Genomic DNA, 25,843 nt, shown 5'->3' on the forward strand with positions numbered 1-25,843 from the left:
CCGCTATTTCTATTAATGAAGCGCTACGTGAGTCTTTTCAAGCTCATGGACCACTCTTGAATGAAATTATGCATATATTGGAGACTTGAATATAATAAATTGTATACGAAATACAGTCAATGTGATGGTTTACTTAGCCCCACAGCCACTTATGGGTTGCCATAGGACCCATAAACAAGCTTGGAGCACAAATGCTTACATTCGCGAGACTATTTTGTTTTAGTGTGCTTTGCTGACGCCTCTCTAGTTATCTGTGGGGCCTAGATGTTCTCTAAATGTATATTCCTGTCAGCATATTGGCTCCAATCCCTGTCGCTCAAAACTATTTATCGGGTCGGACACTTGATCCCGCTCAATATATGTCAGTTTTTCTGGAAGTTGTGCGTAAGGAACATGTTAGAGTACAATCAGGAATTAAGATAATAATGTTCTAATAATAAATTACTATGTAGGTAGGGCCTGGGCATAAATTAGTTCTTTCAACCGGCAAATAGTTAATCCGATTGACGTCCCTGTCCCGAACCGTATGTGGCCCGAACCGTCCAATGTATCTACGCGGGTCCCAAAGTCGGAAGGAATGCTTACCAGTGGAACAGCATGGCCGTAGTAAGAGTTGACCATGACTCTCTTCAGGTTGACCAACACTTGATGTACGAAACTCTGAAGGCATACATCGATGGAAAGATCCATCCGCTGATAAGAAGCCGCGTCTGGCCGCGCATCCGGGTCTGTGGCCACTATGCTCGAAGTGCTCCCGATGTACATATTTCACCTACCGAGAAACGGGAAAAACGATTCAATTGGCATCGACCAATAGCTGTTATCGTCAATGAGTTCACGCTGGAGATCAGGTGTTTCCCTGGACGAGACTACGTGCAACATTACGCTCTCCTCATCGCATATTACCTTAAGCTGAACTCGATCAAAGCCCCTGCGTCAGTGGTAGAATATCTTCTACCTTCTTCAGAAGCTTGTGTGAATATTCTCTTGCAGTCAAATTTGCGATTCATGGGCGCTGTCGACATAGTCATCCTCGGGTATGTGGATCATCTGGCCACCAATGAGGATTATATCTGGGAAACAGGGACAGATTTCCCCGACCAGTTATTTGCATGGAAACGCTTCTCCCTGGCCGACGGAAGTGTTGTTGCCTTCGTGGGAAGCATGGTGAGCCTTTGGGGCGACATCATCGGAAATGTCGTTCGCACAATGCGAACCCAGAACAACATATCCAGTGTTTTTTACATGGGAAAGGCAGGGTCATTGAGAACCCAAGATGTGCCGAATCAGGTGTTAGTCACCGGCGAATCGAGTCGTGTGGATGGCAAGCTTCTTTCTTGGGAAAGCCCGCTCAGTACGACACTATCGACGATGAAAATCGAACACCTTTGCCAGGGGACTCACGTTACGGTGCCAAGCCCCTTGGTCGAAACTGAGGATTGGTTGGCCAACAACAAGCAGGATGCAGACTGGGTGGACTGCGAGGTCGGTTACCTAGCAGAAGCCTGCCAAGACAACAATATTCGATTCGGGTATTTGCACTTTATTTCAGATAATGTGGCACAAAAATACATATATAATCTTGCAACAGAACGCCAGGAGGCTGTTATAAGCGCGCGGAAGGGTATTTGGGACAAAGTCCGGCAAATCTTGACCACACATCTAGGTATAGAGGACTTGGGGGGAAGTATGCAGGGGCAGTTTTGTAAAATATAGACGTGCATTCAAGTTCAATACCGTTCCTTTATAATGCTAGTAATCAGTAGTAACAGCTGGTGCATTACTATATCAGCAATGGAGAGAAGTGGATCAAAAGGTCGCTTTCTATGATCGGAATTTATGACTGTTTTGAGAAGGTAGTATTTCTTATTTAGTGGATCGTCCTCTGTTTTGCCTTCTCCCTCCCTCCCTCCTCCATGAGATTGTTCCTTGGTGATCTGGAACTTTTCTTCGCCACAACATACCTCCAGCTCATCACTCAAGAAAAGAGCCACAATACCACGACAAATATTTCAATCTGTTTGAGCCAAATAGGCCAGCCGAAGGGTTCAATGACTGGAGTTGCCTATAGTTACTGCTCAATGACAAGGTTATGTACTCCACATATGTGCCTGACAGTGCCATGAGAGGCACATCATTGGAGGATATGCTTTACTTGATCCAAAAATTTGGCAACTATGAATCATTGGACAGATATAGTACGTGGATATACTTTCAATAACTCGGAACCTTTGCTTTATCATAACTAGACCGTATTTGTGTGGGTATCAGCACCACCCCCAAGTATGGGTAGTAAGAATATATGGCGTCATGCCAAATCTGTGTTCTCTAGTCAGCGCTACCATGGTGTTCCCAGTGATCGGACAGAGAAAATCAGTCCCGAATGGTCCAATCAGATAGAAGGACAGGAAAATATCGAGGGAAATACCAAAGCAGAGGCCATTATGCGCGAGTCGTCAAGCCCCCAGAAGCCACACTGGATTAACGGCGTCCTTCTCTGTGCCAAGGCAACTACTTCTCTGCTCCTGCTGAATATCTTCTTCATTGTCGTCGCTGCTGGACTATCCAACAGAAACGCGGGAAACAGTGCATTCTCCGGCTTTCAAGTTATGTACAAGGGTAGCTGTCTCTTGTCGGTCAAATGGAGAACCCAGCTTTGACACGCCATTGAAAAAGACGGCAGACCTTACTGGTGATGCGCCAATGCCTCGTTGATTCAATTCTTCAATGTCCCATTATCTAGTGGAGAGGTGAACACTCAAGGCTGAAAGGAATACGGGTCGGTTCAGCACTCGCATTCAGCTTCATACCCAAATTTGCATACAAAAGTACCTAGACGTACTGCCCAACAAGTGCATCCAGAAAGGTCTGTATTGTCAATCTGTATCTATCTGCTACTGGCATATTCCCTACTTCAACGATTACATACCAAAACTGTACAACCTCCTTGGAATAAAGGACGGACTTAGCGGAGGACGAGGTTTCCCACTACACTAAATAGCTAGACAAATTTGTAGTAATCTTGGCCTTGAAAATTTCAAGTACTAAAGCTCCGCAAGCTTTCCCTTTTTAGACTATCAAGGATACATCCAAAGACACCCAATTGGCCTCTAGGTTTCGCACTGAAGGCCATTTATTTATTCAAGCTGAAGTTTTCCACTGCCAGCATCAAATCCCCAACAGGGCCCATGCCAGCTTGATCGAAGGTAGCAAATGCACCGCGAGAGGAGCTGTCAGACAATCCCTCGATAAGTTCCGACCATTCCGCTGGGGAGACATATGATAATTCGAGGGAGATACGTGCTAAGACAGCGAACTCATTAGCGTAATGCATAAATCCATATTGCTTATCGGCTGTACGACTTGTATCCATCGATGGCCCCGTATTCAACTCTTGCTGCTGATTTGATTTCCACGCGACCTCCCACCGGTCAAGTGCCTTGCCCAGCGGGTTATCGGAAAGTGGAAGGGTGTACAGCGAGGATTTTTGATGAAATATAAGACCATGGATCGCTGCATCCCGAGAGTTAATTGAACGGCATGCGAATAGTATCGAGGGAAAGCTCACCTGTAGCGATTGTGAAAAGGTTCAGCTTGCTAGCACCGTCCAAAAAGTTCGTGCTTTGGTTCGGGCTATCATTGCATAACCTGCGAACGGAATCAACAAGAGATAGATGCTTTTCTGATAGTCCTGAGTTTGACTGGACAGCATATAAAAAGTCGGCTGGACAAGATGCTTGGAACCATGGCTCTGGGGATGTTAAATCAATCTGCATCTCCTGGAGAACCATTCGTGGGAAGGAATTGTGGAAAATCACAAAGGCGGAGTCGAGGAGAAAGACATAGTTGCACATTCTGTTTTGGGATTAATATACCATTGGCAGAATTAGTTCCATTAAACACACCTATTGATCTCTTCTCTTTCAATCCATGCTCGCCATTCCGACTCGTCAAATTCTGAGGTAATGGGCCGATAGCCATGTCTAGCCCTTGAAAGTCCCATTGCCCGCGTTGCCTGTAAATAATTAGGCACTAATGTTGAAGAATACCAGGTAATTTGATAGACAGTAAGTACGTACTGACACAAATTTTGTAAATTGATCACGTTGGATGCGGATCTTTGATCCATTGGTCCCTTCCCACTTTTGCATAATACAAATCAAATATGTTGCTTGCAACGTGCTGATTGGGCTTCGATGGGGTTGATCTATACCTTCGGCCCTAGTTGCTGTGGTCGAGAACATAGGCTGCGAGAACACAATCCTTTCTGCAATATCAAGGAGTGACCTTGCAGTGTGACGATCAGCCTTATATGGGGATGTACAACCTCCCATGAGTACCATGTTTGTGAGAAGGAGAGGCGAGCAGGACTCGATTTTGAATGTTGGCCTGTGGAAGATTAGACAGTGGGGATACCAGCGATCCCAAAATATATCAACAAAATGGAGAATATTCTCTGGCGAGAAAAATGTTATGATATCAGCCATAGTTACACTCCCTTCTGTTTTCTCATCACATAAAGGGAGAAGCATGTCCCAAATGCGACTGGACTGAAGCTTCAGAGCATCATTCACGAGGTCTCCTTTTGTAGGACTGTTAAATCTGGTAAATGGTGCCCTATCTCCATCTCGCCATAAATAGTCCTCGCCCAGAAGGCATGGATCTAGGTTCGTCTGAGACGTGCTGTCTTCAGGGGCACTATGGTTGTATAGTTCATCTGCCATGAACAAGCGATTGCAATTATATGCTTCATTGACTCCAGCTGCTCGAGTAAACTTTAAAAGAAAGTCAAACCGGCATCGATCGGCGATGCTAATTTTATTTCTCAACTGTTGGCCTTGGATAGTTGGTTTTTGCTGCGCTTTGGAGGCGCCAGCGATATCGTCCCCACCACTGTGACCGTGAGAATCTTGTGCGCCCATAGTCGGTTGTGAATATCTTTGCTTCTTCTGGATATACGTGCATTCAAAATCTTGAAGATTACACTCAGCACAAGGGTTGCCTTGGTTACAGGCGCGTTTGCGCTCTGTGCAACGATCACACGCATGCTTTCTCTTCCCAGATCGAGTGCGTTGGGGGACTTGGTTGCCAGATGCTGCACGAGGGGTGCATGTCTTCCAGTGACGGCGAAGGGCATCGCTGTAAGAATTGATATTGTCAAATGGCCGAGCTATCAAGTGAAAGTTCGCCTGACTTTACCTGCGTGTGAATTCAGAACCACAGAACTCGCAGGGATGTGGTTTCTTCTCATTATCTACCATATAAGAGTTTAGTAGTTGGCAAAAAGAAAAGGGATATCACAAGAGTAATGGATCGTACGGGTTGATCTGTGTCGTTTGAGGTGCTGGATCTTTTCGAAGGTTTGGGAGCAAACGGAACACTGAAAAGGCAGAGAGTTCAGGTCATTATTTGAAGAAGCTTGAGCTTCCATTTTGAGGGAATTTCAATGTCTTCTTGTGTATAAAGTCAGTACATGTAAATATATCTCCCATGCTTCGGGGTGGTGCAAGTGGAGAAAGAGGAAAGGCTTGGGGTATTGGTGATGAGGCGCATGTCACATGTTCTGGTATTATTACCATCCCAAACATACAGGGGTGTCTTTAAGCCTTTGGCTGTGCATAAATATGGGATATGCATACATAACTGTGTATTATTACAATAACATACTATGGGCAGCCTCATGCGAAGTGCGTAGTATAACCTCAGTTATCTTTGCTGTTTTCACCTCATATTTTTTTTCCTGGTTCCTCCGCTAATGTCCTACACTGTCCAATCCCATACATGAGCCATATATCAGCGTTTCACCGAAACTTTACACTGAAAGGCTCCCTCCATCTCCCCAATCCCCGAGCTGCGAACCCGGACGTGGTCATCCCGGGATATTGGATGAAAGTCGAATTGACTGACCAATGTAGTTATAGTCTTCAATATATTGGTCATGGCGAGATTTCGGCCGATGCACATGCGGTGTCCAATACTAAATGGGATAAGGAACCGACTGCGATTAGGCTCCTCTTTTCCCAGCCATCTATCTGGTCGAAATACCGCATGATCTTCACCCCAGGTCTCTGGATTGTGATGGAGGACATAATTTGAGATGCAGACATTGGTCTACTCCTCATATTCAAGGGTCAGTATTGTGAACTAAAGGCGATGATCTGGATAGTTAGAAGGGTTGGCCAAAACTTACGCCACACGGTACATCAAACTCTCCAATTCTCGCTCCGCCTGGTGACCCAACACTTCGCCACAGAGGCATGGTAAATACCGGATTTAGGCGAAAGTTCTCCCTCACGCATGCCATGGTGTATGGCAAAGAAGCCTCCAGTCCCTTGATGGGATAGGAAATGTCGCCATCTTGCAGTGGCTGAAGAGTACTAGCTACCTCGGTGGCGACGGTAGCACATATTTCCGGGTTATGAATTAGGTGCCAAAAGAGGAGTGTCAATGTACCAGAGGTCGAATGAGAGCCCGCTACCCTGGTACAAGTAAGTACACAATCGACAATTCCCAAGTGCTAGGAAAATACTCACAGCATAGCGAACGCCTCTGAATTGATTTCTTGCTCGGTGAGTCTGGCGCCGGTTTCAACGTCTTTAGCAGTCACAAGGCTTTGAAGTAGATCTCGACGGCCGGATGCATTGTTGATCTTGTTGCTAACACACTCAGAGCAGGTTTCTTTGAGGTTATTTCTGCTCTTCCCCAGTTTTCGCATCCATGGAACGGGCGACCATCGTGCTAGGAACTTTGACAGTCCCTGGAAGGGAAGTTCACCAATTACGCAGGACAGGAGGATGTGGTCATTTATTGCGTGTATTTCATCTGCTTCTCCCCTGACTTGGGCATTGAAAGGTCGACTGAAGGCGACCTCGCCTAGGATATCAAGAACGAAGTACGAGATGGTAGACTTCAGGTCGAAGACCTCTCCAGTCTTTGCCAACCCGTTGAGCTTGCTAAGTAAGATTTCGATGTGGCCATTGATGAGAGGTTCGAAGTTTTCGACCGATGCTTGTGAGAATCCGTGGGCTAGTTGTCGTCGACGAAGGGAATGGATCTGTTCTTGGTCAACTGAGTGTCTGGTAAGTATAGAGGTGATTTTTTACATCTTCATCCCTGCCCCCAAAGAGATTGGGGTTAAATGCAGTAAAAGCATCATAGAACTCTGTCTTTCCCATCTTCCTTCCTCCCTTGTAGATTGGGGCAATAGCTTCACCATCCCAGAAATGGAGATGATTCGGACCGATTCGGACGACGGGGCCATACTGCTGGTGTAGCTCGACTAGTTTCTCGTGGAGAACTAGCTTGTAAACGTAATATGCCCTCCAAAGGCTCGTCAAAGAAGCTATTTTTGGACCTGGATATTGCGAAAGGCGGTGGAAATATAACATGAATGATATATATCCCGTGAGCACGAGACCGATTACCAGGCCGGTTGTTTGAACCGGGCCAAGCACCGAGAATGCTGCCAGCGAGACTTCGAGCATCTTAGAAATTATTGATGGCAACGAATAGAGTAATCTAAGAGCCCATCAGCTGGGAGTAACATATATATGTCAATTAATAACTGCCGTGACTACCATGCCGGTCGAGGTTCCCCACACTTTGAAGCCGCGGAATTTCCCACAGCCCATCACATATTGTACATTTTTATACAAACTATTTAAGACACAGATGATCTGCACAAGATACTATCCCACTGTAATGCGTCAATTGAGTTTAGCTTATTGGATATATGAACTCTTCCGTCTTTTCGTTCCAACTCCACAAGTCCACACTACATACATAGTGTGGGGAAATCCCGCGGGGGTACTGTCCTGCCTAAGAACACCTAATAAAAGCACCATCGCCCATTCCAATAAAACGTAAACTCCTACACACAATCATGTCAGTTACACATGTCTTCAAAGTCGTAGACGGTCTCTCACTAGAGATCGACGTCATCTCCCCTCCAACCAAAGAAGAAAACAGCCCTGTCCTGCTCCATTTCCACGGAGGCTTCCTAGTAAGTCCAAAATACAAAACACCGCCATCTAAACCAAAAGACCCTACCTAACCCCCACCTCACAGGTACTAGGCGAGAAAACCACATTCCCACCCCACTGGCTAATAAATGCCTGCCAAAAGCGAGACTGGACATACGCAACAGCCTCCTACCGCCTCCTCCCAGAAGCCCCAGGCCACGAAATCCTACAAGACGCAACAGACGCCGTAAACTGGGTCTATGCGAACATTAGCAAGCGGGTGATAATCGCCGGGTCCAGCGCAGGCGGGTATCTCGCGCTCGCTGCTGCTGCGCACCCTGCTACACCGAGGCCGCTCGCTGTGCTCTCCATTTACGGGATGCTGGATCCAGCGAGTGAGCGGTATATCCGTCCGGGTCAGCCGCTTCGTGGTCCTGTTGACGATGAAGTGAAAGCTTTGGAGAAGATTGAGGCTGCGATGCGGAATGATGCTATTGGTGGGTATCCGTTCCCGGTGAGCCCGCCTGTTGATCGTCGGTTTGGGTGGATTAGGGCTTTGCATCAGGCGGCGCGGTATGCGGATGTGCTTGCACGGAAACCTGGGTTGGCGGGGAGGATTGCTGGTGAGGGAGTTGGGGCGGTTGAGGTGGAGGATCGGGTGCTTTTCCCTGCGAGCTTTGGGTTGAAGGAGGGGTTTCCACCTACGGTTCTTTTGCATGGGGATGCGGATGATTTGGTTGGGTTTGAGCAGAGTGTTGCTGTCTCTAGGGCTTTGGAGGCGTTTGGGGTGGATGTGTCGCTGGAGTGTGCGGAGGGACAGGGGCATGGGTTTGAGGCGAAGGAGGTTATTGATTTGGATGGGGACGAGGCATTGGGAGACAACACTATGATTGATACGCTTAGGTGCGTTATTGCTCATCTCGAAAGACATGTGCAATGATGTTGCTAGGGTTTCATAAAGACATCATTAATTAGATTGATTATATACGAAGCACCGAAAATTACTAGCAAAGTAAATCATCCTGAACCCAATTCCCCCCAGACCACCCATTTCAAGTTCCGAAAGCGCCAGTAAATCACCTGTAAGATCCAAAAATAGAAAAATCGTACATCAAGTCAAAACGTTTGAAATAGACATACACATCAACATTCAACGTAAGAATCACAGATTCTCGGAGAATCTTGATTCTCTTCTTCCGCTCAGCGTCTCACTAATACTAGGTGGCACAGGAAGACTCTGCCCAATAGTACTATCCTGCAGACTCTGGATATCACCGCCGCCAATACCCTTAGACGAAGATTGAATCCCCGAGTCACGACGGGAGTCACCATCGTTCGACTCACCCGGACTACCGGAGACAGCCTTGAAGAATGACCTGCTCAAACGGTTCCTCTTCTTGCCATTGCCAGTTTGCCTGGTAGAGTTTGGCAAAGAGTCGGCACTTTTAACCTTGGCCACATCCAAATCGTTGCTGTAGTAGCTCGAAGATCTGTTGTGGATGGGGATAGGTTCAACTACGAGAGGGTGTGAACCAAGCGCTGCGCCACGGGGCTCGTCGCGGCCGGTTAGAGAAACGCCGCCTTGGAAGGAGGGTTCTTTGTCTGCGTTGAAGTCCGGGCCTGGCTGGTGAGGGTAGATTGGGACTGGGCCACTGGAGCGACGAACGAGACGGTCACGGAACCAGTTCTTTAGCTTGGTGTCGGCGCGTGGACTTGTGACTGGTGGCGTGAAGTAGTGCACAATTGTTGGGCCGGAGGCGGCTTCATCTTGCTCGATCTGGGGAGGCTCGGTCTGGCTTCGGGTTGGTCGCCGTGGGATTGCCGCGGGCACATCGTTTTCCTCGGGCTTTGCAGGCTCAGTCTCTGGGACCGAGGAGGCCGCTGCAACAACCGTTGCGGGACCGGCTGTCTCTGTCACAATAGAAGCTTCATCGGGGATGCTGACCGTCGAGACATTGTTCTCTGTTCCAATAGAATCTCGGTCGGGGATAGTGTCCGTCGAGACATGGTTGTACACGGCTGTTGTTGGAGCCGGCTCTACTACAGCTCCTTGGCTAACAGGCGAGACGGCTTGAGCCTCTTCAGTCTCGGATTCCTCAACCCGAGCTCGTTTACCCTTTTTCCTCCACAAGAAGAATTTGGGAACCTTGCCCTCGGATTTGCTGTCGCGTTTGCTGGCACCTAATCAGTTGATTAGAGGATATCCCCAAGGAGGGAAATACAGGGCAACTAACCTTTTTCTTGCTTCTCCAACTCTTTCACCTCAGCTTCGCGTTGACGCTCCACAGCAGCATGTCTCTGCTCCTCTTCAGCGTCCAGACGAGCTTCGATATCATGGGCTCTCCGTAGCTCGGCATTCTCGTCAATGTCATCGAGAGCAGGCTGGAGGCGGGAGCGAGCGATAGCGTCGATGTCGGCCATGTCCATATACTTTTGGCCGCCGATGTTCACTCGATTCCCTTGGGTGGTAGCGGCTTCATCAAAGTCCTCTGCCTCCCGTCGCACGCGTTCCTGTGCAACTTCATCCCACCCCTTCTGCACGGAAGGCGGAGCGCGACCGGTGTCCGCGTAAACTTGCGCCTCCATGTCCTGCAGGGTTTGGTCCACATTGCGGCGGGCAGCCTGCATAAGCAGTTCACGATCCCTCGTCTTTCGCACATCTACTTGGTCCAACTTGGTCCGCAGGTTGGTCATCTGGCTCCGGATCTGTCGCGATTGCTCTGCGTCGGTCTGAGAGGTATCCGCATCGCTCGAGGCTCTCTTGCGGCGGGTAGTCAAGCGCGACCGTTGTGGTTGAGGTGCAGTGCCGTAGTATTGCTGGTATTCTGCATGTTCATCGTGCATAAGCGCCAACTTCTCGGCAGCTCGCTTCTGCGCTGCTTCTTGTAGGGCGATCGCACGCCGGACGGCAGCCCCATCCGCGGTGGATACGGTCTTGCGGTAGCCTAGTTGGCTCTGTCCTTTTTGGGCTGCTAGGACGGCGGGAGATTGGCCGGCTTGCTTTTTGGTACTAGTGACTCTGTACATGTCCTTTGCCATGGAGATGGCAGCAGCGCGTTGCGAGTTCTTGTAGTTTTGTTCCTCAATTCCACTTTGGATAGGTGGCGATGAAGTATACAGCTTCGGGTTAGTGTGAGCGGCATGTTGGATCCGGCTTGCTTCCATAGCAGGGTCCAAGTGGTCAAGGGGGCCCTCCTCTTCCACGCGAGCATGTCGCGATGCGCCAGCGGCTGTACGGCCATATGGTAATTCGGAGGTAGCCCCCGGGTCACTGGGTGCTGAGTCGGCTCTCTTACGCGAGAGCGTGTAAGCGCCCGATGCGGCCTGGAGCGCCTTGTCCTTCGGGTTTCCACCCACGGCTGTATGGTAACGATCGGTCGCTGAGCTGCCACGCCTATGGCCATCGGACGTAGGGGCCTGGCCGACTGAGCCTCTCTGTTCGCGAACTGCGAGCATTGCAGCTCCTAGCCCCTCTGCGCTGTGCTGAGTTGTGGGTTGGGGTTGCTGGGGCGGGGCGTAGTCCTTCACACATAACGCGGCCTTCTCGGCGACAGGCTGTCTAGTCGGGGGGTGCCATACTTCGACAGGTTTGCGATTCGCGTGTGCGAGGGCCGAGGCAGCGGAGGCGTGGCTGAGATTTGGAGTACCGCCCACCGCGCGTGGATCTGCCACCAGGCGCATTGTCAGCTTAGGTGTATTGGCCTATCGTCTCAAGGGGTGTTACTCACTGAAGTGCTGGGTGTTAGTTGCAGTCGGATCGCGCAGAGATGCCTTGCGTTTAGGATGTGTCACATAAAGGGCAGCAGTCGCGGCTATTTCACGTGAGGTTAGCGATCCGACCGGAGAGGAAACTATGGAATGCACGATAATCTTACCATCATCTGCTAGCCGGGACTGGCGAGTCACTTGCACAGTTGCCATAATTCAGGAACTGCAGCAAATTCAGATAAAACGGAAGAAGTCATGGGGGAAAAAAAAGAGGGATAGCAGAGAACAAAACTATAAGGTGAGGTAGATATGGAATGGAAGTCCGGAAAGCTTCTTTCATCCCCGTGACGTCGATTGGGACGCCATTGCATCATCGCTTTGGGGGATTTTGGGGATTTTGAGATTTTTTATGGGGAAGATCGATCTATCCCGGAGCTATGGACACTAGTGAAAGATCGAAGTGGAGTGAAGATTCCGCATTTGAACAGGTGGAGGCCCATTTTTTGGTGGTGACGTGAGGACTCACAGGATTTTCCGAATGAACCCTGATCTACATCAGTCTACATAGATCTACACTATATATATGCCGATCCTCCACGTTGCAAGATTCGAATAGTGACGATAACACTCATACTGAGGTAGTGATCGGGCAGTGTACATCGCAAGGATCCTTCAGAGCCTAAATAATAAGGCACCGTCGCCAAGGATTTCGATTTTATCACTATGTAGCTGTATTTTAACTATTGGAGTGATCTAGATTAACCCAAGAGACTTGAAAGGTCATGAAGTCCCCATAAATAATATCCACGTAGTATTCCGATGTATATATTTTACGTGTAGATCTAATTCGGCGGTATAGGCAGTTTTAGATGGGATGGAATCTGAGCCTAGTACTATGTAACTAGTGACTATGTAGGTAGTACTGGACCCCTGTAGATGCGGACACAATCGGATGACACTTCGATTAATACAAGACCCTATCTGCTCACCAGTCGGGCGTCTACACAAAGGATCTGATAAATTAGTGCATCACTATATTCTACCGATTGGGTCTGCCAGCTGCAGGGCGCTCTCTTCTTTCAACTTGAATCTGATCAAGGAGACTAGCATGCGGTTCATGAAACGAGATTAATGGGTTCAGATTATGTCTGGGATTTGAATAGTACATACAGCCCACATCAACTGGGTTGTATCAGTTCCTGTTTTCCGGTTCTGCGAGTATTGAATCAGTTTGACACCGACTGGCCCTGGGGTGTGGAAGTGATCCCTGCCTTTGACCTAGACACCGCGTGATCAATGGGTCGGATATCAGCCCCATTTGCTTGAATGGCATGATTGCTAAATCGGCAGCTTAAAAGCTCTCGAGGGGCAGGAAGTAGTGTCCTGTCCACAAAACGAAATGGTAATTCCCAACGGCGTCCACCGCAAGAATCACGCCCAAGAACATCAATGGCACGCTGCATAGTTACTTCGTGAAGGTAAGTGCGCCTGGGCTACTATTGGAGTCGTCGGGCTGATTTCATTGACATGAGTTCGTAGATGGTTAGCGGAGAGCTCGCAGGGCCACGCTTATTAGGAGAGCTTTTGTGGATGTCTGAGTTGTACAAGACTATGTATGCCTCGGGAAGTGCTTGGATTTCGACGACCACTTCTTCATCTGCGATTACCTCGAGATTGATCATCGCATGCCTGACGAAGTGAAGCTGGCGGAAATTATTTCTGAGATTCACCGCACGAGCTTTTCTCCCACAGGCCAGTTTGGCTTCCATGTCACTATTTATGACGGGAAGCTCCCGCTGGTGACCAAATAGGATAGCAACTGGGTCGGTCTCCTTCTACGGCAAGCTACTAGAAGGAGTGTACAATCTCGACATCCAGGCAAACGGGCACTGGAAGAAACTCGATGACGCTATGGAATTGACTTTAGATAAAGTTGTACCCCAGCTTGTATGAAGACCATCGGACTGTCACGCCGTACTTGATCCATGGCAACCTCTGGGGGCAGAACATTGACACGGACCCACGCACGGAGAACATTTACATTTTCGACGCGTGTGGGTACTATGCCCATCATAAGATGGCAATAGGGATGTGGCGGGTGAACCATCATACATATCATGGACGCGCTGAAATTCCGCAACTCATATTTCAAGCTTTTCAAGCTGGATAGGAAAGCGGTGAATAACCGGAGAACGACAATACTACAGGAAAAAAAAGAAGAAAATCGACAGTTGCAGGGTTCGAACCTGCGCCCTCGAAAGGACTAGATGGCATGAATAGGTATGTATTCAAGTCTAGCGCGTTAGACCACTCCGCCAAACTGCCTAGTTGGTGATTAGGTAAAAACACACAGAGTCAACAGGAGGGAAACAAGAAACTCAAAGTAGTAAACAACCTTACACTTGAGTAGGCTTTTCCAAAACCCAACTTGGGATCCCAAGTTTGGACCGAAGACCCCATATTGGGTACCTATTGGGGACCTAGGAAAATCCAATTTTACATAAAATATAGGTCTTGGCGTTTATAACCCTATTAAGTCATCGAATCAAAATAACTAGTTAACTAGTTAACTAACTAACTAGTTAAGGTAGGGGCGGACACATTAGTAATACAGGACGAACTCCGGGGAACCGCGCCTACGTTGGCAACCGGAACAGGCACACTGCTTCACGCGTCGCGTGCTACCTTTGCAATATGCAAGATCCTGATACTCCGGGGTCCGGAGAGTCCGTACGTGAAGCGCAAGGTCGGGGCTTTTCACGCACAAGACGTGCGCCACTCAAATCTTTGGGCAGCCGTCGACATGCCTGCGACCGCTGTCGTAGGCAGAAACTGAAGGTAGAGACAGCACATATATTTTTAAGACAACTGGTTAATGAACGATTTTCTTTCAGTGTGATGTCGAAAAGCCATGCTCTCTATGCCTCCGGTCTGGCTTTCTCTGTGAGACAACATCAGCTCCGTTGCGGTAAGTTGTTCATCATAGACCAGCATGAGCTGGGTATTGTAAAAGAAATACTCATTCCTGACTTGTAGAAAGCCTAAAAGATCAGCAAAAGATATGGATGGGCGCCGCAGAAGCGTAGAACACATGCAGTCCGATGTGCCCACAACCTCAAGGTCAAACTCTCGAGCTCTCGATACTCCTCGAGCGTCGTTGAACCAAGCTCGGACAGATGCCCCCTCGGACACTGGCAAGCAACCTGAGCCTCTCCAGCAGCCACATATATATGTCCAAGCATCCGCAGTTGAATTAACAGATGAGGTATTTCGCTGTTTTCCGCCAGAAACTCCATTTTATATTAACTGACGCTAGCTTTTCCATCTGCACGATCAAGGATCGGCCAATTCACCTACAGCGCACAGCAACACTTCCGCCCTTCCCGGTGGGACCTTCCTCCATAGTCGCATATCTGGCGACCGAGAAGATGATGGAAAGACTAGCCTTTCTTCCCTCTTCCCTGGGCTAGTTGTTCCATCCCGTCCAGTCTGTGACTCCCTGCTCCAGTCTTACTGGAGGTCCGCGCATTGGTTCATGATGCTTTTCTATAAGCCTTCTTTTGAACGCGAGTATAAGCAAATTATTGGTGATCAACACGTGGCTACTCAGCAGAGGGGCATAGCAGTGTTGATCCTGATGGTCCTTGCCATAGGGGCAAGATATGCCTCCGACGAAGAACGCTCGAAAGTTGGCATATCCAAGGAAGAGCTATCCTCACTCCAGAGAGATTTGCTCCACCAGATTCGATTGCACTATTTTGATGTTCTGGACACTGGAGCCGTAGAATGTGTTCAATTATGCATTTTGCTGAGCACCTACTACCTCTACAATGGCATGCCGAACCTAGCATTGCCTATACTTGGTGCGGGAATCCACAGTGCGCAGGCGCAGAGCCTACACAAGGAGAGTCTTTGGGGCTCCGCGAGTGAGATTGTTCTTGAAGTCCGCAAGCGAACTTGGTGGGCTCTATATGTCCTTGACAGGTGCCTTAAAGTGAAGTGCTTGGCCATCATACTCTAGCTAATCATCTATCAGGTTCGCTTCAATGACCTATGGTCGACCGTCCTCGATTAACGACGATTTCTGCGCTGTGAGCATGCCACGAGATATGGATGACATCTTGACTGTGCATCCGTTGCTGAACCATGCGAGCTATTCTCCAACACCGGTCACACTGGGTTCATATCAACGGCACAAATTCAATCTATACTCTATTGCAACCCTCGTTATTCGCAATATTCATAATGTGCATGCCTCTAGTTCGGAGACTGCAATGAACCAAGCCGCGGAAACCAATGCCAAGCTGGTGGACTGGTTTGGCCGACTGCCTGTGGAATTAAGGCTGGAGCACAATGTCGATTTAGACATGGGAAGTTTGACAAGCGTCGAGGCTGAGGTCTGCCAGTTATTTCAACTACAGGCGCTGGCCCTTCAGCTGGCCTATGACAACATCCAAATAATTGTACACCGCCCGTTTATTCGATGTACTCGACGCTTACCCGCGCCTACGTCTTCCGACTTGAACGAGTCCGACGGGCGCCCGACAAGTTTTGAACAATGCAAGCACTCTGCTCGCCGCACCTGCAGCATACTGCCACGTTATGCAAAACTTCTCTATGTAGCCCAAATGACTCATGCAGCGGCATACATCGCTATCCAAAACTTTACTGCAGGGGTTACTATGGCAATGGTAGCGCTGTCTGACCCTGGCTCAGAACAATCTTTCGATGCCAAAAGAGGTGTCGCGAATTCAATAACGTTGCAAAAAACACTCGCTGCATCATCCATAGTTCCATCGCAGACGGTCAGGGTCCTTGAAGGGCTGTTCCAGCTAATGTTCAAGCGTGAAATGCAGTCATTGCTGGGGAATCCGCCTCTAGAATTGGATTGTCCCAGTCCGGTGGGCGGATCACCAAACCAAGCACGTGAGCCCGAGGATTCTCAACCATCTGACAGTATGCATGTTCCTATGAGGAGTCGATTCAACCACAGAGTCTCGCGTGGAGGCCAGGATAACCCAGAGCTGCTATCAAGCATCATTGAAACTGAACGAAGATCCCAACTTCCCCTCAACGATCACGCCGCGATGAACCCTGGTCTTGCTCAAGGTGTTCCCGGCTCATCCTTCTATCCGGGGATTGGCCATGCACTAGAATCGGTGCAGCAAGGTACGTCGCTCTCTTGAAATGCACTTCGCATTGATTTCTCTATAATTTTTACGTTCCATGTGCGAGTGCCAAGATAAATCTAGCTTTCGCTGATCGTTGTGGCCTACAGTGCTATGGGAGAATTCCGATCCCACGGCACATGGAGGAGCTTATGTCCCACGGACTTCCAACCCCCAGCCTTATATGTGCGAACAGCCGGGGCCATTCGTGGGGAATATTGCAGAAGAAACCAATCGCTTTCCTCAGCCGAATTCACTGGCCTCAATGGCTAACCCTGCAAGCCAAGATCTGAATATCCTGAATAACTCCTTCCTAGGTCAGAGCTGGCTATGGAACCAGCCGGACTTTGATAGTTTGCGAGAACTATAAATTATGCTTCTATGACCTGATCACTTTGTGGCTTAACTGAGGAAAAAGAAAATAATATTCGGTGTTTTGATAGTTGGGCCACAACATATCTTGCGGAGACCGGAACACTAAAATTACTAAAACCCAATGAATTTTCTGAAATCAATAAATTTTAACACAGGGCAATGGTATTTATGGATACCAGAGAAGATTTGACTAGAACGACAACGAAACGCTGAAGGCAAAATGCCCTTGGAGATACAGAGTTCAACGAATGAACTGGTCAACAAAATCAGCACCAAACCCAACCTCCTCATAATGGGCTTTTGCGCTGGCTAGCTTTGAGAAAACATCCTCCACCCCCAAAGGAACACCCATAGGGTCGACGTAGATGTACGCTCCAGTGACGTGGAACAAAGTAATCATTTCTTCCACGCCGTCTGGTACCTCGAGCGTGTGGATGTCACCTGGGGGCTCAAAGGCATGGCTCCCCTCAGTTGCCCACCAATCGTGCTCAAGATAATGCCACTTACCGCGCAGAACTGTGGCATGAACAGGTCCAGAGTGACGGTGGCGGGACAAAATACCGGAACGACGCACGCGGAGGAGGTTGACGAAATAACCTTGTGTGACATTGAAAAGGATGGGTCGGAACCAGACATCTGGGCCTTGGGGAACCCAGAGTCGCTCGTCGAAGTCCAGATTGAGAATGTTGGGAACCACGAGGTCCTCAGGAACGTTGGGTAGAGGTTTCCCCTGGTAGGGGATAGCCTCCCCCTTGGGTCGAGAATCGGCTGGGGCAGAAGGCATAGTGAATTTTATACCCAGGGGGGTGACGAAGCAGAGACGAGTATCTTGCAATTTCAAAATAGATTTGTGAGTATGAGAATAAACACCTCTCTGTCAAAACGGTCCCTTATATACTCTACCATCATCTCGGACCAGATGCCACATTGCGCCAATCAGGCAGAAGGTATATTGCAAACCAAAAGTGTGTGGTAATTGGAGGCACACTGGATTATTGCTCGGGGCATTTTAGTCCGGTGGAAGTTCAGGGTTTCCACTTTTACCATTCCGAGTCCGGTGGACGTCCGGTTGTCTTGGCGTTAGCACAGTTTAACAGAATTTCGAGGCAAAGCCACAGCGCAGGCATTATGTTGCTTCATCGTTGCATCCTGGCCATTAGATTGAATTTTCAAGCCCATGATATTTCCCCGAAATTCCACGTTCTTCTAACGTATTCGGTAAGCCAGCCGCCATATCCAAAACACATAGTAAATGCGATAAATTACAACTTGATATCTCAACAACAGTAGTCTATAGGAACTTTTCCTTTTAGTCTAATGGTTTTATATGATAACTAGTCACTTTGGGGAGTTTCGACAAATTTACTGATTTGGCGACTGAGATATATATATTTTTGGAATCCAGCGACGTAATTTTCCATACGATAATAATATAAGTCCCCCATTCTTTCAAAATTGATATATGCTACTAAAAATGCTTATCGATACCTATCTACCAATAGTGAAAATTTGATTATGTTGTAGTGGTTGAGATATCAAGTTGTAATTTATCTCATTTACTATGTGTTTTAGAGATGGCGGCTGGCTTACAGTGGCGGCTCGCTTACCGAATAGTTAAATAACTATGTCTCGTTGGTACCTGATATCTTAGGCAGAAATACCCCAGGTGGTCTCTGCTGCCCTCTGCCTCCTCTGCCTCCTCATCCTCGCACGAAAGAACATTCCGGTGGTTATCCACCGGGGTAGCAAGGTTTCTGAATTATGAATCGCTACCTTATCAGGGGTGAGCAATAGCTCAAGCAAGGCAAACGGGAGTCCGGCGGACTCTTCTATTCGATGCAGGCCGTTGGACTGTATTCAACAATAAATAAGGCAACCGAGCCTTGTTACTGTATTGAAGATTTCTCGCCTACTCCTCATTCATTGTAACCTATCCATACTGTTATTCGATCTTCAGTGTATCTTCTCACCTCTTTTCTCACAACATGCATCACTTGCCCACCGACAAACTATTCTCGCTACAAGGCAAAACAGTCATCTGCACGGGAGCTACAGGTGGCATTGGTCAAACCTTGTGTAAATCTCTTGCAATTGCAGGTGCAGACATCATCTCTATTCAGATTTCCAATGATGTCCATAGCGAAAGCTTATCCAGATCTATCTCAGAGATTGGTCAAAAACTTTGGACTTTTGAGTGCAATCTGACCGATCCATCTTCAATTCGTTCAACCTTCCAAAGCATTTGGCTAGCAGGAATCAGACCTTCTATCCTCTTGAACTGTGCCGGTGTCAATAGAAGAGGGCCAATCACAGAAGTCACTGACGATGATCTAGACCTTGTATGAACAATGAGTGGGCCTTATTCTCTCATATGGGCAAGCACTGACAATTACTTCAGATTCTATCCGTCAATCTCAAGGCTACCTATGTAGCTGCACAAGAATTTGCAAACAAGTTGCTCCAGCTTCAGCTTCCTGGGAAAATCATCAACATTGGTTCGGTAACTTCATATCGGGGCATGTACAATGTTTCTGCCTATGCAAGCTCCAAGGGCGGAGTCATACAAATGACAAAGTCTTTCAGCAATGAACTTGCCCCTCACAACATTCAAGTCAACTGCATCTGCCCAGGGTAAGTTTATGATTCTTTTGCAATCCTCTTGTCGGTGCTTTTCGAATAAAGGCTAAATTTGGAATAGATATATCATTACGCCTTTGACGACACAGCTAGAGAATGACCCAGTTTACAATGACTTTATTTTGAAGGGAACACCGGCTGGCCGTTGGGGAACCCCTGAAGACCTGAGGGGAGCTGTCATCTTTCTTGCCAGTGAGGCTAGCAACTTCGTCACCGGTTCGAGTTTGATAGTGGACGGCGGAATGCTCGCAGTCTAACAAATTATGACTAGTTTAAATTAGGGTAAGGGACAGAAATTTTGGAATGATACAGCACAAATCAAGAAACTTGGCCATGACATCCTGTATTTCTGTCAACAAATTAAGTACATCAAAAAGACTTCCTAGCAAATCTACTTTCGTTATACTGTGAGCGGTGTTTTTCTGTCGTAAAGTCGCAAGTCTAAGACTCTATTCTATGTTTTAATGTGGAAAAATATCTAATATTTTCTTTATAGGCTACAAGTTATATAGGGTTGTGGTCATTGACATGTTGTTTCAGATTTTCATACTGGCGATAGAACGTAATATCAATGCAAGCTTGTTTTTTTTTCCAAATGGACTTTCTCCCCATTTCGACATATAGGCCGGGATTTCATGCAACCCTTTCTTGTTCTCTTAAGTGGAAAGCATGTTCCTGATGGTTGTTTCAAACTGCTCAGGTTCGCGGCCAAGTATTTGAGCCAAATTTGGGGTAACTGCTGCACACTCGCCATCGCGGATCCCATCGAAAGCAGTCGCCCAGAGAGGCGCCCAGTTGCCACCACCATATGTGAGACCATTTTGGACCTGTGGCTGTTTGACGTACTCGTCCACGTGTATCTGGCGGATCTTGATTTGCTTATTCAGCACGCGGCTGAATACATCCGCTGTTTCATTGAGAGACCAAGCACGAGGGCCAGAGAGAAGGATGGTCTTGTTTAAATAAGGGAAAGCAGCGGGGTCTTGGGCGTGTTGTGCAATGAGATTTGCGGTTGCTTCACCCAACTCGTCTTGCTTAGCCCATGCAAGGCCAGGAGCCGAGCCGTCGTGGGGGATAGAAATCTCGTTAGAAGGAGCTTTCAGATCGAAGAAGGCAGTATACAGTGGGAAGGACTCCGAATACAGCCCTTGGCGAACGACAGTGTACGTGAACTGCGGGTCCTGGTCATGTAGCTGGGCCAAATATTTCTCCGTGGCAAGGTGGGCAAGCATAACTTGGGCCTTAGTATCGAGATCTCCATCACCAGCAAACGCAAGAGACGAGTAAAAGATGTGCTTAACGCCACTCTTTCGAGCCGCATCAATCGCGGATTTATGTACCTATAGATCTAGTTAGCACCTAGACGTCAAAAATATAGCATGGGAATGTAAACCCTACCGTGAATCGATGCTCGTTTTGAATACTGGCATAGGAGATCAAGTTTAGAGAGGAAATCCCGTCAAACGAGTGGTCAAGTGTCTGAGCATTGTCGTAATCGGCTTTGCGAACAATGGCTCCAGCGGCTTCCTCTTTGTTGAGTTTCTCTGGGCTGCGAGCGACGAGTACCACTTCATTGGCTGGGACTAACCCAAGAAGGTGGCTCAGGGTACTGCCTCCGAGGCCTCCAGAGGCCGGGAATATGCCGAGTTTGTGTGCCATGACTGAATCAATGATGGTTTTCGGAAAGAGGAAATCAAATGTAACTTACGGTGCTTCTATTATAGCCAGAAAATCCAGAATGAGGCTTTGAAAGTCTCCGGTGCGGATGAATTAGAAATGACTTCTCGGTGAGTTCTTTACATGAGATCCGCATCTTTTCCGGTGGAATTCAACATATGATTAGTCAACGCTTCTTACCAACCTTCCATCAAGGAACCTTACTTAACTTCGTGCATGATATATCATCGAGACCATCTAAAGTTCCCCACCATATAAAACTTTCCACAGTCCACTGTGGGGAGGTGATGTGTGAGAGATCCGACTCCGGTGGACCCGGACTTTGAAGTATGTCGAAAAAGTGGCGAACTAAACAAGCTTCTCGGAGAACGAATATTTTGACAATATACTTGAGATCGGCACCGGATTATAAATGCATCGAGACTAGTTTAAATAAGATCTACCTAGCACATATAAAGGTGTAGCTGAATTGCAAAACGAGAGAGCACAAAGTCGTTGATTGCTCGAATTTTATTGTTCTGATTCAAGATGCCCTCCCGCTACGCAAACGTTGACGAAAGTGCCATTGTCGAGATCCCCAATGAACCAGCCACTGGTGTTAGTACCGATCAAATCTCAACCTGTCTACCAACGCAGCGCTGACTTCTACTAGTCTCTTATTTCACACCGAAGCAAGAGCCACCTGCTGGCACAGCTGTTTCGCCAGATGAAGGTAACCCGAATTTGCCAAAGCTATTTGCACCATTACGGATAAGAGGGCTTGAACTGCACAATCGCATTCTCGTACGTTGCTTCTCGACGGCTGTGACTTTTGAAAATGACTAATAATCAAAGCTTTCCCCTCTGTGCCAGTATTCTGCTGAAGATGGGCATCACAATGATTGGCATTTCGCTCATCTCGGTGGTATCATCTCGCGCGGGCCGGGGCTATCATTTGTGGAGGCTACTGCGGTCACACCCAATGGCCGCATCACTCCGGAGGACTCCGGGCTCTGGAAAGAATCCCAAGTTGAGCCACTGCGAAGGATAGTGGAGTTTGCGCATGGTCAGGGCCAGCGTATTGGCATTCAGCTGGCACATGCCGGGCGCAAAGCAAGCACTGTCGCACCCTGGTTGAGTATGGCCCGTGGCCCTGGCGCCTCCATGAAATCGGTATATTGTCTTCTTCAACCGGGAAGATCGGGTCTAACTATTTTATGAAGGTCAATGGCTTCGAGAACGAAGGTTTTGCACCGGTATGACATTTGTCCCTGAAGTTTTGTTTGCTATCTCCAAGAAATCGACTGATGTTTCTCAACAGCGCCACGGCTGGCCAGACGATGTGTCCGCTCCTAGCGCTATCGCTTACAAGGACAAGAACCTTATTCCACGTGAGATATCTCATAGCGAAATCCAATCGTTGGTAGATGCTTGGGGCAAAGCAACCGAAAGAGCCGTACGGGCAGGATTTGATGTGCGTTCACCGGTACCCGTGGACGTGAAAATCTTATTGACCGCAGATAATCACAGGCCATCGAGATCCACGGCGCTCACGGATACCTGATCCACGAATTCCTTTCACCAGTGTCCAACCAACGCACCGATGACTACGGAGGTTGCTTCCAGAATCGAATTCGGTTTGCACTACAGATTGTGGATGTCTCTCGGCAGAACATGCCCGAGGGTATGCCCCTTTTCTTCCGTGTCAGCGGAACCGAGTGGTTGGAACACCTTAAGAGTGGGCCTAGCTGGAATGTCAATGAGACTATCCGATTGGCTGAAGTGCTAGCAAGTCGAGGCGTGGATGTTCTCGATGTTTCCAGTGGAGGAAATGACCCAAGACAGAAGATTATCGGTGGACCTGGATACCAGGCTCCGGCTGCTCTCCAAGTGAAGGAAGCCCTTGGCAACCGACTTCTTGTGGGAACTGTTGGGGCGATTAACTCCGGTACTCAGGCAAATGGCCTGTTGAACAGTGGCCTCGATATGGTCTTTGTTGGACGGCTGTTCCAAAAGAACCCCGGCCTGGTCTGGCAGTTTGCCGAGGAGCTTGATGTCGATGTTAAGTCAGCAAATCAGATACATTGGGGCTTTGCTGGACGTCGTCGAAAGTGATAACCCTGCGTCATGGGATTGCATTTGTATGCATTTGTGCTTTATAGATAGAGGATTCATCAACAGCAGTAATGGATTTTCTACCTCGTATCTCATAGATATACCTAGTGAAACTCTGCTTTAGGGATTTTTCAGAAATATGGTGGCTTGAATGTGGATTTCTGGGTATTTACCCAGAATATCTTACGACATCAATATCAAATAGTTACATACTTTACTTAAAATAGTATATTACTCCTTGTCAGCATCCTACAAAATTCAATTTGATAGTTTTTAGCACTGCTTTGATACCCTTTCTTTTTCCCACAACTGCTCGTTTGTTCTTATCTTTGACGACCCTCTATCCTTGAATCATCTCTTTGGTTTCAAATATTGCTCGGTTTCTTTTTTCATTTCTATCAGTCGACACCACTTTCAACATGGCGAAAACAACTCTCCTTTCATTGCCAAATGAGCTACTATGCCGAATAGCCTCAATAATGTGCGTACGAGACATCATCTGTCTCCTCGAATGTCACCGCGACCTTCTTCAGCCCCTCTCATGGCACCTTCGTCACCAATGAGAGACTCGCGAGCTCCAAGCAGGTCTCACGGAGTGTGTCAAAGCTGGCGATGTGTGCGGAACCCGAATCCTGCTTTCGATGAATGCAGACGTCGAATGCATTGACTCCGAAGACCAACCAAAGCGATCACAATACGCACCTGCCCAGTACTGGAGTGGCTCAGCCTTGAAATGGGCTGTTAAGCATGGCCACGAGGAGATAGTGGAGACCCTTCTCGCACGCCTTACCCATTTGAAGGCCGAGATCCCAGGGCTCACTGTGGAATCTGTTAACGCTGAACTGTACACTGCGGCTCACAGTGGCTATTTCTCCATTGTGAAAATGCTGCTTGGGGTTGACTCTGACGCCATACGACCACCTCACTATTACGACACACTTTTATCTTGCGCGTTGGGAGAGGAGGGTTATTTGCACAACGAGGAATATTGCTCCTGCCAAAAGCAAGATGTTTGCTCTGGATCCGACAAGAAACCACCGACAGACTATTATGCCACCGTGGAGCTACTCCTGGATCTCGGTGCCCACTGCAATGATATCAAGTATCGTTTCTCTCCCGACATGCCGCTATTACTTGCACTGTTCAAGTGCAGCTCGATCTCCAATGGCGTTGTGAAGCTGCTTGTCGAACGCGGCGCGAGTGTGAGCAGCAAAGACGTGCTTGATGGTTTCATAGAAACCTCGAACCGATGTTCGTTCTCCAATGAAGAAACAGCAAAGCTTCTTGTGGATCACGGCGCATATTCCGGTGCACTGGATTACATCAGTACAACCGTGTTAGGCAGCAACAACAAGAAGGCTTTGATAGAACTTCTCGTTGCTTGCGGACTTCCTCTAAACAAAATCAATGGCTGGGGTCGAATAAATGAGACATCTGAAGGCAGGGCGATCTTGATGGAGCGGGTGTTGGATCTTGAAGCGATCACAAAATACCGAATCCCCTTTGGTCCAACGAGGGAATGCGACTCGGATGAAGATAATTTCAATGGACTCGACCAGTTTGGATGCCCGATATCTGATCCCAAACCCGAGAAGCCCGCTACGAAACCTGTGTTTCATTCATTCACAAATCGGTCAAGCTTCTGTTGGGCTGTGGAGATGGGGGCATTCCAGATAGCGAAGAACAGACCCCACTTTACAAAACCGACAACAAGCATCTTGTGAAGCTTATTCTGGCCCGTGGGGTGGAGGTGAATATGGTCGATTCATATGGTCAAACACCGCTACACGCCATGATATACGGAGCATCAAAAGCTATGGTTGGGACCATCCAATTGCTATTGAACCATGGAGCAGATATCAATGTGAAGAACGCCGACGATAACACGCCTCTCCATCTGGCGATACAAACATCGGCATGGGAAGTCGTCCAGCTGCTTCTTCGACATGGAGCAGATCTAGATAGCCGAAATCAAAACGGAGAGAGTCCAATGGATCTCTTGTGTCACCGGCGCCATCGAAAACAATTTTCTTTTAACAGAAATAAGAAAGGAGATTTAATCGCTTTTAGAGATGAAAAATGCTGGTACGGATGCTGGTACGGATATTGGAGGAGGTCTCGGACATATTGGGCTCGTGTATCCCATCAGTATTATCTTTAGACCTGACAGTTTTTTCGGCGGTCAATTTCTTTGCTTCTTTCTACCACTTGGATGTTTCTAAT

General features: G+C 48.0%; 14 protein-coding genes across 14 annotated transcripts; 8 read left to right on the plus strand and 6 right to left on the minus strand.

Annotated features, from left to right (window-relative positions):
- Positions 1–597: 597 nt before the first annotated feature.
- Positions 598–1,716, plus strand: N7455_002979 (uncharacterized protein; the record flags this gene model as incomplete). The annotated part of the gene is made up of 2 exons (XM_065604391.1): positions 598–606; positions 634–1,716. The coding sequence occupies 2 exons, from the start codon at positions 598–600 to the stop codon at positions 1,714–1,716; spliced, it is 1,092 nt and encodes a 363-aa protein (XP_065462882.1).
- A 569-nt stretch (positions 1,717–2,285) lies between these two features.
- On the plus strand, positions 2,286–2,660 carry N7455_002980 (uncharacterized protein; the record flags this gene model as incomplete). Its single annotated transcript, XM_040955044.2, has 1 exon — positions 2,286–2,660. One exon carries the CDS (start codon positions 2,286–2,288, stop codon positions 2,658–2,660), a length of 375 nt encoding a protein of 124 aa, XP_040814496.2.
- A 473-nt stretch (positions 2,661–3,133) lies between these two features.
- N7455_002981 (uncharacterized protein) lies at positions 3,134–3,860 on the minus strand (the record flags this gene model as incomplete). Its single annotated transcript, XM_040955227.2, has 2 exons — positions 3,569–3,860; positions 3,134–3,513 (listed from the first exon to the last, which is right to left on the minus strand). The coding sequence occupies exons 1-2, from the start codon at positions 3,852–3,854 to the stop codon at positions 3,134–3,136; spliced, it is 666 nt and encodes a 221-aa protein (XP_040814521.2). The 5' UTR covers positions 3,855–3,860.
- Positions 3,861–4,825: 965 nt separating this feature from the next.
- N7455_002982 (uncharacterized protein) lies at positions 4,826–5,137 on the minus strand (the record flags this gene model as incomplete). Its single annotated transcript, XM_040955118.2, has 1 exon — positions 4,826–5,137. The coding sequence occupies one exon, from the start codon at positions 5,135–5,137 to the stop codon at positions 4,826–4,828; it is 312 nt and encodes a 103-aa protein (XP_040814484.2).
- Positions 5,138–5,817: 680 nt separating this feature from the next.
- Positions 5,818–7,484, minus strand: N7455_002983 (Cytochrome P450 E-class group I; the record flags this gene model as incomplete). The annotated part of the gene is made up of 4 exons (XM_065604392.1): positions 5,818–6,111; positions 6,191–6,479; positions 6,534–7,054; positions 7,104–7,484. Coding segments are annotated over 4 exons (1,485 nt in total), but the record flags the coding sequence as incomplete, so codon positions are not given.
- A 398-nt stretch (positions 7,485–7,882) lies between these two features.
- N7455_002984 (alpha/beta hydrolase) lies at positions 7,883–8,901 on the plus strand (the record flags this gene model as incomplete). Its single annotated transcript, XM_040955244.2, has 2 exons — positions 7,883–8,002; positions 8,068–8,901. The coding sequence occupies 2 exons, from the start codon at positions 7,883–7,885 to the stop codon at positions 8,899–8,901; spliced, it is 954 nt and encodes a 317-aa protein (XP_040814446.2).
- An 11-nt stretch (positions 8,902–8,912) lies between these two features.
- Positions 8,913–11,930, minus strand: N7455_002985 (uncharacterized protein). The gene is made up of 4 exons (XM_040955091.2): positions 11,837–11,930; positions 11,690–11,773; positions 10,196–11,626; positions 8,913–10,142 (listed from the first exon to the last, which is right to left on the minus strand). The coding sequence occupies exons 1-4, from the start codon at positions 11,880–11,882 to the stop codon at positions 9,124–9,126; spliced, it is 2,580 nt and encodes an 859-aa protein (XP_040814441.2). The 5' UTR covers positions 11,883–11,930; the 3' UTR covers positions 8,913–9,123.
- Positions 11,931–12,956: 1,026 nt separating this feature from the next.
- Positions 12,957–13,936, plus strand: N7455_002986 (uncharacterized protein; the record flags this gene model as incomplete). Its single annotated transcript, XM_065604393.1, has 4 exons — positions 12,957–13,147; positions 13,298–13,468; positions 13,603–13,767; positions 13,823–13,936. Exons 2-4 carry the CDS (start codon positions 13,355–13,357, stop codon positions 13,934–13,936), a joined length of 393 nt encoding a protein of 130 aa, XP_065462884.1. The 5' UTR covers positions 12,957–13,147; positions 13,298–13,354.
- A 427-nt stretch (positions 13,937–14,363) lies between these two features.
- On the plus strand, positions 14,364–17,286 carry N7455_002987 (Zn(II)2Cys6 transcription factor; the record flags this gene model as incomplete). The annotated part of the gene is made up of 6 exons (XM_040955074.2): positions 14,364–14,507; positions 14,564–14,637; positions 14,706–14,934; positions 14,986–15,653; positions 15,706–16,838; positions 16,948–17,286. 6 exons carry the CDS (start codon positions 14,364–14,366, stop codon positions 17,205–17,207), a joined length of 2,508 nt encoding a protein of 835 aa, XP_040814281.2. The 3' UTR covers positions 17,208–17,286.
- A 167-nt stretch (positions 17,287–17,453) lies between these two features.
- On the minus strand, positions 17,454–17,996 carry N7455_002988 (2,4'-dihydroxyacetophenone dioxygenase family protein; the record flags this gene model as incomplete). The annotated part of the gene is made up of 1 exon (XM_040955185.2): positions 17,454–17,996. One exon carries the CDS (start codon positions 17,994–17,996, stop codon positions 17,454–17,456), a length of 543 nt encoding a protein of 180 aa, XP_040814489.1.
- A 1,201-nt stretch (positions 17,997–19,197) lies between these two features.
- Positions 19,198–20,106, plus strand: N7455_002989 (uncharacterized protein; the record flags this gene model as incomplete). Its single annotated transcript, XM_040955094.2, has 3 exons — positions 19,198–19,551; positions 19,611–19,843; positions 19,911–20,106. 3 exons carry the CDS (start codon positions 19,198–19,200, stop codon positions 20,104–20,106), a joined length of 783 nt encoding a protein of 260 aa, XP_040814390.1.
- Positions 20,107–20,505: 399 nt separating this feature from the next.
- On the minus strand, positions 20,506–21,508 carry N7455_002990 (uncharacterized protein; the record flags this gene model as incomplete). The annotated part of the gene is made up of 2 exons (XM_040955151.2): positions 20,506–21,189; positions 21,248–21,508. 2 exons carry the CDS (start codon positions 21,506–21,508, stop codon positions 20,506–20,508), a joined length of 945 nt encoding a protein of 314 aa, XP_040814453.2.
- A 546-nt stretch (positions 21,509–22,054) lies between these two features.
- Positions 22,055–23,620, plus strand: N7455_002991 (NADH:flavin oxidoreductase/NADH oxidase; the record flags this gene model as incomplete). Its single annotated transcript, XM_065604394.1, has 6 exons — positions 22,055–22,127; positions 22,179–22,309; positions 22,361–22,678; positions 22,729–22,761; positions 22,827–22,979; positions 23,036–23,620. 6 exons carry the CDS (start codon positions 22,055–22,057, stop codon positions 23,618–23,620), a joined length of 1,293 nt encoding a protein of 430 aa, XP_065462885.1.
- Positions 23,621–24,261: 641 nt separating this feature from the next.
- Positions 24,262–25,344, plus strand: N7455_002992 (ankyrin repeat domain-containing protein; the record flags this gene model as incomplete). The annotated part of the gene is made up of 1 exon (XM_040955124.2): positions 24,262–25,344. One exon carries the CDS (start codon positions 24,262–24,264, stop codon positions 25,342–25,344), a length of 1,083 nt encoding a protein of 360 aa, XP_040814448.2.
- Positions 25,345–25,843: the final 499 nt, after the last annotated feature.

This window comes from Penicillium solitum (assembly GCF_028829755.1).
Source record: "Penicillium solitum strain IBT 25940 chromosome Unknown utg000001l_segment0_segment0, whole genome shotgun sequence".
NCBI lineage: Eukaryota > Fungi > Ascomycota > Eurotiomycetes > Eurotiales > Aspergillaceae > Penicillium > Penicillium solitum.